Source organism: Lethenteron reissneri, chromosome 11 (genome assembly GCF_015708825.2).
Source record: "Lethenteron reissneri isolate LAM-NWPU_2019-01 chromosome 11, ASM1570882v1, whole genome shotgun sequence".
Lineage (NCBI taxonomy): Eukaryota > Metazoa > Chordata > Hyperoartia > Petromyzontiformes > Petromyzontidae > Lethenteron > Lethenteron reissneri.
In genome coordinates this window covers 9,097,757-9,112,296 of record NC_083789.1, presented here as the reverse complement: position 1 = coordinate 9,112,296, position 14,540 = coordinate 9,097,757, and the positions used below count along the sequence as shown (strand labels likewise).

At 41.8% G+C, this 14,540-nt stretch overlaps 1 protein-coding gene across 5 annotated transcripts in view; it reads left to right on the top strand.

The window, feature by feature from the left end:
• The window catches only part of LOC133341419 (estrogen receptor beta-like), a 135,057-nt gene that overhangs the window by 3,959 nt on the left and 116,558 nt on the right, over positions 1–14,540 (top strand). The window contains exons 1-2 of one of the 5 annotated variants that reach the window (XM_061550031.1): positions 9,369–9,413; positions 14,081–14,147. The exons of 1 other annotated variant lie outside the window; for it this stretch is intronic. Coding sequence is in view for 1 of the 4 variants with exons in the window: in XM_061550029.1 (XP_061406013.1) it covers positions 13,314–13,375; positions 14,081–14,147 (129 nt within the window). In the remaining 3 variants the exon portion in view is untranslated. Of the gene's footprint in view, positions 1–9,368; positions 9,680–12,954; positions 13,376–13,786; positions 13,826–14,080; positions 14,148–14,540 lie in introns of those variants that run through there. 3 more of the 5 variants (XM_061550030.1, XM_061550029.1, XM_061550032.1) reach the window with 3 other exon arrangements.

Genomic DNA, 14,540 nt, shown 5'->3' with positions numbered 1-14,540 from the left:
TACGGAGAAAATGCAGTTCTTACCACTAGTCTTTTGGGATGGTTGTCAGCAATATAGGTTCATGTTTTATCTCATAGTCGTGTGGGTTAGAAAATTGCCCCGTTTGACTATGCTGTTTGTGAAGATGTACTTTAAATAAAAAACTTGACATGCTTTATTTAAAATGCACACGCACACATATCTCAGTCGCAACGTTCATAGATGTAATATTTTAAAGGTAAACATTGACTTAATCGCGAGTACATTATATACAATGGACCGCACTGTATTTTTCCACGCTAGTGCTTTTCGCGATCAAGACTTTACAAATCACTTCCTGCAATTTTAAAAACAAGATGTGATGTGTGTGTACAACTATTAGGCTAAACTGATTATGCATGACCAATTTACTATATATTTCCCCGATCGGCAATTGTGGCCCGTTGATAGAAGTGTTTGTATTGATTATTGTGGAGATGTGTGGAGCATTCATATACAGTCCTGTAGTGGTTTGAGCAGTGCACTGAAAACCCAATTAAGTCAGTTACCTGTTCTGTTTATGAGTAACATCAGTGGCAAGTGGTATCTGAACCTGTACAGAGTCTGCTTATGTTCACCCATTAATTGCACGGTGAGCACCAGCAATGAGAGGATGAAGGTGGCCTAGAGTCCTGCTGTCCATAGCATCCCCCAGAGCACCATGCAAGCCTTAGTAAGAGCTTGCTAACGTCACTTGCCCCAACATTCTCTACGGCTAAATGGGGCATGTGTGTATCCGAGTCAATACACTCCAAAGTATGTCTCTGTATGATGTGTAGAAATTGAGTTTCTTTGACGAACAAATATTGTATCTGAAAACAACAGTCTTACTACTGCGTAGCTTTTCTAGGTGATGGTGTCCAGTATGGCTCTCTTTGATGTGTTCTTTGGGTTGTAAACGTGTTATTCAGCATGATAGCCAACGCTTAACTCCATGTACAGGGAGATTCAGAAAGCCATTTTCAAAAAGCTCCCAGCACGTGGAGTGAAATGTCAGACATGGTGCTAAACAACGTGTGGTACAACCTGAAAACACATCAGAGACTTAAAAAAAAACCATTCTGAATGGTGGTCATTGCTTGGTGTTCCTGGGGGCATATGTTTGATAGTTGGTACAGATGTGTATCGTGAAGACAAGACGAGACCAGGGGAGTAAACATTTGTACAACAAGTCATGCCACTTTATTGGTCATTTGGGTCTGAAATTCATATGCAACTGCAACGTAGCTGTGCAAATAAACACGTGTTTGTGTTCTTTACACGACCAACTGTATTATTGGAGTGAGACCATGGATTTTCGATCTTTTTATAGTCTCTGACTTGGAAGAGACCTTCTCTCGAGACTCCAGGCAGCTGGGCATATGTGGGTGACAGAGCTTATTTTGATGTTTTGTGAGGATTACATCCTTCTTGCATAGCTTCCTCTAACAACCGAGAGTATGCGCTATTAGATCATCATCACTAGCCGTGATCTTTCCACTACTGGATGAAGGCCTCCGTGAGCTGTTGCTGTCCGTCGATCTCTCCTGCATGTGAGCTAATCTCATGACTCCATTTCCACGGTGGAACACTCATCACTTACTTTTCTTAACAGTCGTGATCTGTGATGTCAACAACTTGCGTTTGTTCTCTGATCCATGTTTTCCTCTTTCTGTATCTCATTGTCACATGCTATCACATGGACCCCAAAATAGAGGCTATAATTGCAATCATTACCACATTACAGTGTAGTGATTTTACATACCAAAACATGTGTTTTCTTCACAACAAATCTCCCTTATAAAAAAAAAACCTCACAACAATGCCACATACCTAGGTTATAAGTTCAGACAGGGAAATAAAATAGCACAAAATTGCAATAAATATCAAATGTTAAGAAAATATAATAAGGCTAACAAACAATTTAACACGTTAACACAGAAAATATAACATAAAAAACATAACAAAGGTAATAAATGAAACAGTTTGTCACAATTAATGCTCATTTTAGTTTTGGGACATTGCCACACAGTGCTGGTACTGTAGCCTTTGATAACTCTTGTGATGAGTGAGAGTTCTCTGATTAACTCCTGCGGAACTAAAATGTCTAGAGGTAGGACCAATGACGTAGTGAAGCAGGGCTTCTGAAAAAGCTGAAAGGTACAGTATTCTTGAACTTCGTTGAAAATATTGGAGCGTGTGAACGTAGATAAGACAAAGCAGTGCTGGATTCCTTCACGCTTTGGATTTCAGATACAGTCATATAGTCATGACCACTTTCAGCCAGGATATCCCTCGCTGAGTCATAAGACCCTTTTTCAAGAGGGTTCTACATTGCGGTATTTGAATAATCCCATAAATGTTTGGCACTTGGGATGCAACTGAAGACCCATGCATATTAGGGAGCTCTGCACAAAGTACAGTACTGTATTCCCAAGAATGATCTAATTGTACATATGTTTGAACTTCTTTCGCACTGTACATAGCCAACCGTGCGAACCAAGCTTAAACCTGCTTGGCTTCAGAGATGCGATTAGATTGGGCAATTCGGGGTGATTTGTTCATAGGCTGCATGGTATTTCATATGAATCACTCTCACACTCTCTTTGGATCTTGACTTAAAGCTTTCCTGACTGCAGAAATTCATATTCTTGGGTCTTTCGGTAAAGTCACGTAGATAGGTTCAAAGAAAATAACAAAATAACAAATAAACTCCTTAAAAAACTTTTGTAAAAACAAAGGTTTTATTAACAACTCCGTTTAACTCACGGTCGAGAAGTACGTCAATGGCGCCTGAGACACGCGGTCCCTGCTTTTTGTGCGAGCCAATTCCACAGTTTAGGGACCGCGGCGTTTTTGAACTACACAAATATATATGAATAATAAGGCGTCCATACAAAATGTAAATTGCTTTAAAGTAGCGAATTAATTGATTAATCAATGCCGATTTTGATACAGGCATGCATTGTCACCGGATCTGAGTACGTGTGCAAAATGTGGAATTGGTTGGACAACGGGAAGTGGATGAAATTTTGATTACAAGATTTGACCCAGACAGAGGAATCAAGTTAAGTAAAACGGTTTAATAAAACTGGTGAAAAACTACGACGTTTCGATCACAACACAAGCAATCGTCATCAGAAGAAAAAATAGTGGGAAAGCTGCTGAGGCAGGCTGTTTTTAAAGGTTTGAAATAGGTGTAGCCCAAGGATCATAAAGAAAATGGGGGGGGGGGGCTAGTGATGTTAAAGTGAGAAATTTTTATGTAAATGTAAAGTCGGAGAGCTACCTCCATGACGACGGCGGAAGGTAGGATGGAAACAACACAGCCAGTCATGACTTAAACTGGTTAATCACATCCTTCCAATGATTGCTCAGTTTGTACCCATCTTCTCGGTTGAAATTGTGTCTGTGTCTATGTCTATATATATGGATGGCCTCATGAATGAATCCTTGTTGATAGCCAGTGGAACTGCAAAGTACCTTCGAGAAATCAATCTCGCGTGAGCCCACCGCATCAAAACAATGATCAGCCACGGTCGAGGTATTGGGCCTGCGGCGTTTCAGATCTGCCTTATGTTCACGAACACGGTCCGAGACATGTCGCCCAGTTTCCCCAATGTAACTACTGCCGCAGACACAGCTTAGTTTGCAGATGCCGGGGATCACATCCTTCACAGATGGGATCAGATCACGAATTCTATGCACTGTGTTAAATCGAACCTGGATCTTGTGTTTGCTAATGATTTTGGAAATCTTTTTAGTGACCCCTGCTATGTATGGCTAGGTGATGGTTTTGGTTGGTTCCTCAGATGGTTCTTTCCCAACGGTTGGGGTGATAGCTTTACAGATTATGTGGTCTGAATATCCATTCATCTTGAGAGCTTGGTGTACGTGTTCCAGTTCACTGGCTAGGTGATGACGGTTGGAAATACATCGAGCTCTATGGTGTATCGTTTTGATGAGAGAATTCTTCTGGGATGGATGGTGGTGGGAGTCAGGTTTTAGGTAGGCATCTGTATGGGTGGCTTTCCTGTAAACAGTGTTCCATTTAGCCATTTGGTCTCTTTTCAATTAAAACATCCAAAAATGGTAACTTGCTATCCTTTTCCACCTCCATGGTGAATTTGATGGCTGGGTGTATGGAATGGATGTGGTTGAGGAATTGGTTTAGAGCTGGTCGGCCATGTGGCCAGATGACGAACGTGTAATCTACGTACCTCTTCCACAAGGACGGACGTAGAGTGGATGCCTGAATGGCATATGTGTCAAACTTTTCCATGAAAAATTGGCTACAACTGGAGATAAGGGAGAACCCATTGGGGTACCTTCAACTTGTTTGTAGAATGTTCCATTCCAGGTGCAATAAGTGTTGTTGAGGCAGTGTCTCACCAGGGCCGGTACATCAGCATTCAGTCCTTGTTGGACCAAATCTTCAATGATTGCAATGGTGTTAAGCACAGGAACTTTGGTAAACAAAGAGATCACATCGAAACTAACGAGCAAATCACCTGGAGATAGTGAGATGTCCTTAATTAACGATAACAAGTGAGCTGAGTTGAGTACAGCTGAGGTGGTCTTACCAGTGAATGGTTGTAAGGTCTCAGACAGAAATTGGGCCAGTTTGTAGGTGGGTGAGTCAATGGTTGAGATGATAGGAAAAAGGGGTGCCCCTTCTTTATGGATATTTGATAAGTAATAAAATCTGGGTGGTCTAGCAGCAGAGGGTTTTAAGGAAACCCACTTGGTTGGTTCGATCAAAGATGTCGAATCAGTGATGATATTGTTGTTTTTTGTAACGAGGCGGTTGGTGGGATATCTCTTAATTTTGGTATAGCTACCATAATTAAGCATGTCCTGAATTTTCTTATTGTATGTGGTTTTGTCCATGATGACTGTGGCATTGCCCTCGTCGGCTGAGAGGATGGCAATGTCATCTCTCTTTTTTAATTGAGAAAGCTCAAAGTGCTCATCTTTACTGATGTTGCTAATAGGTGTCTTCGCGTTTTTGAGGATTGCAGAGATTTCCGATCTTGCCACGTCTGCAGTAATGTGTCCCAAACCCTTAAGGGCTATGTCGACCTGGGCAATGATATCATCAACTGGGATGTGTTTAGAGGTGACTGCAAAATTCAACCCTTTGTCTAGAACCAATTTTAGGCTGTCTGAAATTGGACTGTTACTCTGATAACAATCTTGTCAACGTCTAACTTTTTGATGTGTGGATCTGGCTTCTTCTTGGAAAGGAGGTTGAACTTGGAAATCGGGTTATCTTTGCTTTTAGCTGACATTGAGGCAGCTGAAGATGATGCGGTGGGCTCACACAAGATTGATTTCTCTAAGACTAAAGTACTTTGCAGGCCCACTGGCTATCAACAATGATTCATTCATGAGGCCATCCATATATATAGACACAGACACAATTTCAACCTAGAAGATGGGTACAAATGGAGCAATCATTGGAAGGACATGATTAACCAGTTTAAGTCATGACTGGCTGTGTTATTTCCAACCTACCTTCCGATGTTAGTGGTTATTTTTGACTCTCTAGTTTTACAATAACAGGTTGAATGTCTCGCACTAACACAGCCACCATCGCTCGTGTCCTCGATGTGGCAGTGGCTCTGCGATCTTCCATTGACATGCTAATCTCTCACAATACAATGGCCACCTCCGCGCCGTCGTCGTGGAGGTAGCTCTCACTTTAACATCACTAGCCCTGCCCACTTCGTTTATGACCCTTGGGCTACACCCATTTCAAACCTTTAAAAACAGCCTGCCTCAGCAGCTTTCCCACTCTTTTTTCTCGTGATGACGATTGCTTGTGTTGCGATCGAAACGTTGTAGTTTTTTGTTATTTTGTTATTTTCTTTGAACCTATCTACATGACTTCACTGAAAGACCCAAGAATACATAATCTCTTTGGAATTAACCACTAAAAAGTCAGTTCAATCTTTGGTAAAGGTACACCAATTAGTCCCATTCAGATAATTCTACATTATAAAAAATGTGTTTATTAATTTTAGGGATAACTACACAAAATAAACACGTGTACCGAATAATATATAACTGTCCCACCGCTTGCCGGATATGTTAAAGTATGTGCAGCAGCTGGGGACTCGTTAAATTACAGTACAGTATTATCGCTATGATCCTCGATAGCCCAAGGATCACCTCGCTGCTGACTGCTGTTTACTTTGTACATGTGATATGTGCACAGGTAAGTTTCTGTAAACAGAGATTCCAAATGATATGCGCCATGGGTATTATACATTGAGTTGTTGGGCTTCATGCCATTGTGAGCAGCCAGCAAATGGGTCTAAATTGCTTAAATTTATTTACATGTACCAGTACAAGTGTATTTGTATATACTCTTTATGTAATGCTTATCTTTAGAGGTGCTAATTTGTAAAAATGTAATGGCGCTTAACCAGCCAAGACGGCTGATGGATTTTTCAATGCTATTTTCTAGACTTTTGTTAATATCCTTTTAAGATTTTAACAGCAAGTGACTGAAATTGGATTGAACGCGTGTGAGTTTAATAGGTTGTTTTTCTCTATCATGCAAAATGAGATGGGATTCAGAGACTGATGTGTTGGGAATGAGGTGCTGAAATATCTTATAAAACATCTCACCTGCAGCTGCTGGATTGAACAGATGGGCAATATGGTACTGTAGTCAGATTTTTTTTCCAATTATTGCTTACAGGTCACACAGTAATCAGGGCATAAGAGTTCTCAACTTCTGTGAATGCTGCAATTGATGTCATAAGCGAAACATGGGACGATCTTAGCCAGATGGTACAGTATATGAATTGTAATACAGCACTACAGAAAGCTACATTATTCATGAGGGTTGCTTAAATAGGATTATACACATTAAATGAAGTATTAGAGCCCCATGTTTTTGATGAATTAAACTGGTAGCACTTGAATTTTATCTTCAACGTTTACACAGGTACCGCCAAGCGCAACATAACCTCCTGCAGTTTTACAATTTTGATTTATGATATAAAGAACCAGATTAAAAGTCACTCAGAAGGACTGCACGTTTTGAAGTCATGTCAGTACATACTAAAGTATTGAAACTTCGTTTAACTGAGAGGCAATGGGAATTCTGCCTTTTAAAGCAATTCATGCTTCCCACAGCTTACGATGAAAGAATTAAATTAGAGTTAATTCAAGTCTGTGATGCTTCATCTTGAGTAGCCTAAGTTGCACTACCTAGCGTGTAAAGATAAGAATGTGGCATCATACTGTATACAAAACATAACCCATACTTTCCAAAATGACAAACAGTGCCCGATGCAAGTTTCTTCCAGTGCGCCCATTCATAGGCAGTGAATGTTTGTCCACACTTTGAAGTTAACCATCGCTGTGGTTTTGTGGGCGAGGCAGAGAGTAGATGCCATATCACACACATGGTTTGAGGCATTGGTGTTATGGAATGGGATCATCACATGCGATTGGCTTCGTCAGTGCTATATTCGTAAACAAGGAGTTAGCAGCAACATAAAAGATTAAATAGCGGTTCTTTTTCAGACGCATATAAGAATCCTAAGCGACAGCATTAGCACTTGTTTACATTTTTTAACACAGTAGTCGGTCGCCGATAACGCATTGGAAACATAATGACGGAGATGCTACATTAGCATTGCTTAGGGGAAAAGTAAAGCTATTTGACAGATCATAGCAGAGGCTTCACTTGCTCGAACAGAGGGCATTAATTAACATTCACTCGAATGTCTCGTGTTTGTCTTCGAAATGGCAGGTGGATGTGAGTGTACTGGCAGTCTATAATGTAGACTGTAGCCTGGTTAGTAAGTTTGGTGAGTGTACTGACAGTCTATAATGTAGACTGTAGCGTGGTTTTTAAGCTGGTGAGCGTATTGGCAGTCTATGATGTAGACTGTGGCAATGGTTATTAAACCGAGTGAGTGAAATGGCATTCTATAATGTAGACTTATTCTTGGCTTTTTCGGTAATAAAAAAAATAGCAAACCCATCAAAATACAGCAAGTTCTATTGAACGCTGTTTGTGGTGGAAAGGCCTCGTTGAGTTCATTGGGTGTATTATGTATTATCTGTTACATTGCGTTTATTATAATAATAATGTAGCTGGTGTTGAGACACAAAATGCAAGAGAAAGTAATCTGACAGTGTTCCGGATTGCAAACACCACCGAATCTCAATGATTGTTATTGTGTTGGTTACTAAACAAGTTGTATGCTCTGTAGATATTTCTGACAGATATGTACATATTCAGTACTGCAGTGCAAATTTAATGTTTGAGGGATGTTTAACCAGGACTTCTTCACGGTCTCCAGTCACTGCCATTGCTGATACAAACTTGGGCCACAGCGGTACTTCTGTAATGGGTTCGATTGAGGCGCACATTCAACTTGGAGGCAACACTATTTATTAACACACTAGCTGTACAATCCGGCTTCGCCCGGGACTTGGGATCCACCACGCCCGGCCGCCTTTGTCTCCCCAGTGGCGATGTTCACACACCACAGCAGTTGCTCGTTTTGAGGCTGAGTCGACCTAGGGGAGGCCCAGGACTGGTTAAAATAATCGTCACCGGTGGTGGCCGTGAGCGGGAATCGAACTCGGGATGCCGGGTTCGTAGCGCAGCGCGCTAACCACTACTACACTGCGTTACGCTGCCACATGTGCGGGTCACGTGACAGATTTGACGTCACAGCTCACTTACTGTGCAAAAAATATCTGCATTATTGAGCTCCCCCCCCCAAAAAGTGTATTTTTATCATTTTTGCATGGTGTACAGTCTGGAAAGTACCCATATGGCAAATTTCAAGTTTGTTGCATGTCGGGAAGTACGATAAACATTTTGAACAGACACATATTCAAAACTATGCCTTTTATATATATGGAGATAACACCAACGTGAACACCATACATAAAAGGTGGTGACCACCGTTCCTAATCTCACTAACACTCGGGGAACACTACACAGCGTGACCAAGACTGGTGACTGCTGCCTGGTCACGAACGACGATCGGATATTTGAGCACTCTCATGGCGTCTTCATCCCAGAATAGAACAGTACCACTCCACGTTCACACCCCGCTTCTAACCACTCTGGCATGGGTGGCTCCGTCCCAGGCCACGCCCCCCTTCTCGATCCTTCGGGAAGGTCCGGGCCCCCAACCACGTGACCCCCAAGCTTCCCCCTGGGACCCTTGGCCCCCCTTTATCTGGTCACGTGTCCGGCCTGACGCGACCCCCCTGCAGCCCCCATACCTAGCCAACACGATAGTGACGTCATGTCCCTACGCTCGTACAGGCACGACAGTAGTGACGTCATGTCACTACACTTATGAAACGCTCGTCATGCCAACCCCCCTCTCTTCGCGCCATTAAAAACTACAAAACTCTTTTTATTTTACCAGGTAAGGCCAACTGAGCTATAGAGCCCTTTTTCAGAAGCAACCTGGCCACAAATGATAGCTCAACGAAGTGGCTTTATATCACGTGGGGATTTATAGTGGCCAACAACTCTAAACGCGTGTTGTTGATTCTAAATGTGGAGGAGCCGGAGAAAATTTCACGCGACCACGTGGAGAACACGAAACCTACAAATATATCGGTGACGATCGAACCCACGACCTCCTGTAGACCAGGCGAGGTAGTTAACATCTAACCACCGTGTCGAAAGGTAATGTGTAGACGCTACGAGGGATATTTGTCTTCGTCCATGTGTGTCCGTGTTTGTATACACATTGCGATTTTACGTGCAAATCATGTGTCCACTGTGTTTCTAACATTTGTTGCACGTGCAGGAGAATACCTCTTATCCACGACCCTATTATCCGCGTCTCTGTCTTCCTATTACCGATGTTTTCCGCAATTGGTACCTATAATGCTTGCGAATCAGTTTTTAATGCTCGTGATTGTTCACGGATAAGATGAGTTAGAGCGGAATATCCTAAGCGTAGGAATATACTCAGATGGAGGCTTTCTGAATGGTTTTCCAGTTTATATTTAACCTTACAGTGTTAGCAATGCATTAGTAATAGAAAGTATTTCTAACTGTACGTCCTGAAGGCTTGGCAAGTGCTCAGTAATTTTTTTTAATCACCGCATTCTTGGAAGCACGAATGTAAACACGGTACAGTATTTTTTAAAATGCTAACATTTTTATGCATTTAATAAAGCTGCTTTGTTACTGTTATGTGTGCCATAAAACAAAATTATGCTGGGTGGTTTAAGTCAACAATCAGAACAGCAGGCATTTTGCTGCCTTTTTTTTAATATACAGTGCATTCATAGGCAATTGTAAGACCTCTTACGTATTTGTTTTTTTGTGCAATGCCTTTTGATTAATTTGAAAACAGTGCTAGGGTTTCCACTAAGCCCAGTGTTTTACAAAGCAGTGTTTTACAATGCAGCCTCGCAACACATCCGTTGTGACCTTTTGACCTACTACTGTGTGCTTGGTTTGCATTGGAACCAGAACAAGATGTCATTGCAACTATTTGGATATGTTTCGATTTTAAGGTTTCGTGACTGCACGGATTCATATTCTTGGTTCTTTCGGTAAAGTCACGTTTTATTATTTCCCTTCTATGTGACTTTACCGAAAGAACCAAGAATATTTGGATGTGCTTAACAAGGGGAAGACGGGCGCACATGAAGATGGATGGACAGGATGGTTGTGTGAAACGTTTTCGTGATCTTCTTGGTTCTTTCGGTAAAGTCACGTAGAAGGAAAATAATAAAATAATAAAAATAAAACATTAAATAATTCTCACGACGTTTCGGCCACAACGCAAGCAGCCGTCCTCAGGTGAAGAACAGGTCTCTCGGAAAGACAGCATCTGAATTCAGACGCTGTCTTTCCGACAGTTGACGCTGTCTTTCCGACAGACCTGTTCTTCACCTGAGAACGGCTGCTTGCGTTGTGGCCGAAACGTCGTGAGAATTATTTTATTATGTTTTATTTTATTGTTTTCCTTCTACGTGACTTTACCGAAAGAACCAAGAAGATGAATCCCTGCAGTCACGAAAGCTTTAAATCGAAACATTTTCGTGATTTTGACTCATTGCCTCGTCGCATAGAGATATAAGATTGTAGCACGAAACATTTATCTCTATTGTCAGGGTAATTCAAAGCTGCCTGGTCACATGTTTGTGTGCTACCCCACCGCTGTCTCACGAATGGAGAACATTATCTTATTGATTATTCAACCTTTGGCGTGAGTACATGAGCAATGGGCAAAGGGATGGTTCATTGATATCTGCTAGATGTGTTGTGTTGCCTGCAGCTCTTCTGCACAGCTGAAAAGAACATTTGGTCGCCCAAACGAAAATACAATTTGTCTCTTCCGATGAGTTATAACTTGGACGTAAATTATGGTGAATATACGGAAATGTAACTTTCCAGCAATACATAATGCAATACGAAACTCAACACTTTTTTTATTAAGCTACTGGACTGCATACAGATGAGTCTATTAACTTAATTTTCCACTAAAAATGTTACACGGAAGGTGGGAAGCCCTCGAGGAAGCCACACGGCCTGATTCAGCTGATGAAAGGAACGACGTCCCTCAAGCCCTGCCCATCGACCTCCCGTCCAGCGGCACACCTAATAATACCCCCCCTTTTTTTAAACAAATCAGTTTCTTTGCCCATTTTTAGTTGAGTAACACAATGACTATCGGTAGAGCAATTGGTTACTTTAATTGTTGGATATCCCTGTTGTAATCATATGCTTTAAAGGTACAGGAATAAATATAGTATTGTAAATAGTATTTTGGGTGTAACCATCAACCCTTCCTGTAATTAGATGAATTGTCGAGAATCAGATTTGCGAGTGGTTGATACTATAATAATATAGTGGAGATACATCGTTAAACATTGTGAATTTAGCGGCCTCGAGCGGCTGATGGAGTCACATGAACAAATTACAGCTCATACGAATCGAAAACATTCTCACATGCAAATTGATTTGCGTCCAGGATGGATCGTCAGCTTAGATAATCGATATCAATTGCTATCGATTAATCTTTACATCTACTATATGTAGCACGCATTTAAGGTGTGGTTGTCAAACGTGTTTATGTTAAAGGTATATATGGTAGAAAGACTCCAACTTAAAATGTATTTCACTTTACAATATACAGTATTGCAACGTCTTACATGGGCGATTCAGTATTTTATGGGCGCACTGATTGACTACAGAATAAGTAGCACGTACATATATATTTGTATTTACTGTAATCTGATGTAATTCTCTTTTGAGTACAACACTTTGTGACCTAATCTTTATATCAGACATGTTCTATCCACTGCTAAATGAACACCTCCCATGCTGTACCCATCAACTCACGGTCCTGCAATGCTACAATACAGCTCTATAAATACATTTGTTTAAAAACTAAAAATACTGTCCTAAATAATGTGCAACCTATCATCACACTCCAGTACGGTATGTCTTAATGTAGTATGTTGTACTCGTGTTTAATATACGCCGACCATTCCAGTTTACGTGCCAACGTTGGCACGTGGTTGGGACCTTTGGACTAACGTTCCATGTGAACTGGGATTGAGAGGACGCACACGAATGTGATGGAGCAATGTAATCGAGCTCGTGGATTATTAACATCGCTCGATGATGGCGAGAGATGGCAGTGGCATATAGTGGGGGAGGCCTCATCGAGCAGTGGATAAACCATGGCAAACACGGTAGAACTTTTATTCACGGTCACGTGGGGAAATAAACTCACGCTCTCAAATTTAGTGAATTATCGAATAATAAATAGGAACAGGGCGCGGATAAGCCTTTCTTACTAGCTCCCACGGATAGTGGCGGGTAATAAGGTGGATAATAGTTCATTTCACTACACCTATTGTAAAGGGGCGTTGGAAACTCCCGGTTGTCAGCTCATAATTGTACATTGCACCGCCAATAAGTGGCTGAAAACTGAATATTTCCATTGGGTTTTTGGAAAATTTGTATGTTTGTACAATATACAAATAAATTGCATGGCTTGCTCCAATGTCCAACGGTGCAACAAGTACAGTGCAGCACTTGCCTTCTTGCGAATGGAAACCCACAACGCTTTAGCAGCGTCGCCTGTGCTGGGAGCATGGATTTGGTGTAGGGGGGGAATGTTTTGGCTGCTCGCCCGTGATCATATCACGATGAGTGGGGACCTTTCTGAACTAAACCAGTGCGGGTCGTTGGGAAGTGTTACAGTGTTATATTAAGACAAGCCATACTTCACAACACTGGTGTGTCAGCGTTGGCCGCCTGTTATGTAACTGAATTCGTTTATGAGACCACGATGCTTCAACCACGCCAGTCAAGTCGGTGCGGGTCGTTGGGGTGTTTACAGAACTGCATTCGGTAAGGCCATACTTCACCGCACTGGTCGTTGGTTTGTTGTTGATCTGGTCAGTGCGGGTCTTTTGGAGGCGTTACATCGCAGTAACTGTATTAGATCTCAAGGCCATACTTCACCACGTCAGTCTAGTCATTTCCGGTTTGAGTCGAATGAAGTACAGTATAAGAATGTTGGCATAGCCTGCAATGAAGCGTACATGTATTGCGTTTTATTTTTTTAATCGGAGAATCGACATAATTGTGTCTGGCTTGCTTATTTGGGTGGCTTTAGCCCCCCATGCCTGTTGATGGACAATACAATGTGGGCAGTTTTCGTTGTGTGTGTGTGTGGCGTTGCCTTGGTTATGTAACGTTATGTAACTCGCGTTGGGTTTTTTTCTGGTAATGCCTCGGCTGAGAACAAACAGCGTGTGTTCCCGATAAAGTTATTGTTTCCACGGGAAATGCGGCGATGTAAGCAACCTTATTCTTCGGATTGTAAGACGCACTTACACCCCCCCCCATTTCCCCCGTATAGTATTTTTAAAGCTTTAAATGTTTTGGCGGTAGGGCGGGTGCGTCCTTTGATCCAGGAAGTGTGTGTGTGTATACAGTGTACTGTATGTCTTTGTGGTCATAACTGTAATAAGTTTATTTGATCCCGTGGTTACAAGGAAGTGTATGGTGTGGTGGGGGTCTTTAATTTCCCGACCACGTCTTACTTTCCAGAGCTCTTCTGCATTTTCGGAGCGCGTCTTACTTTCCGGAGGTCGTTGCATTGGGAGGAAATACGGTGGTAAGTGTGTGCAATCCAACATTGGGGTCCTGCACACAAAAAACAACAACTTTGAGCCTTCACACAAAAAACTCAATTGAATCCGCTTTGCCTAAAGCAAATGGATGCGCACTATTTATTTTCAGTTTTTAAGATCATTTTTGTATGCCTTAGCCACCCGCGTGGAATTGTGAGCTGTGCGTTGAACAGTGCTGTATAGCATTCCCTCGTTAATCGCGAGGGATACATTCGGGAGATGCTCGTGAGTAGCACATTTCTTTTAACTCATCACTTTATCTAATCACTTACTCGCATCACATTCTGTCTCTCATCACTTTCCGTCTCTCTCGATCGATGCAGTCGTGTAGAATTCCTGATGCAACAACGGATAGCAAGTTCGCGAATAACGAGGGA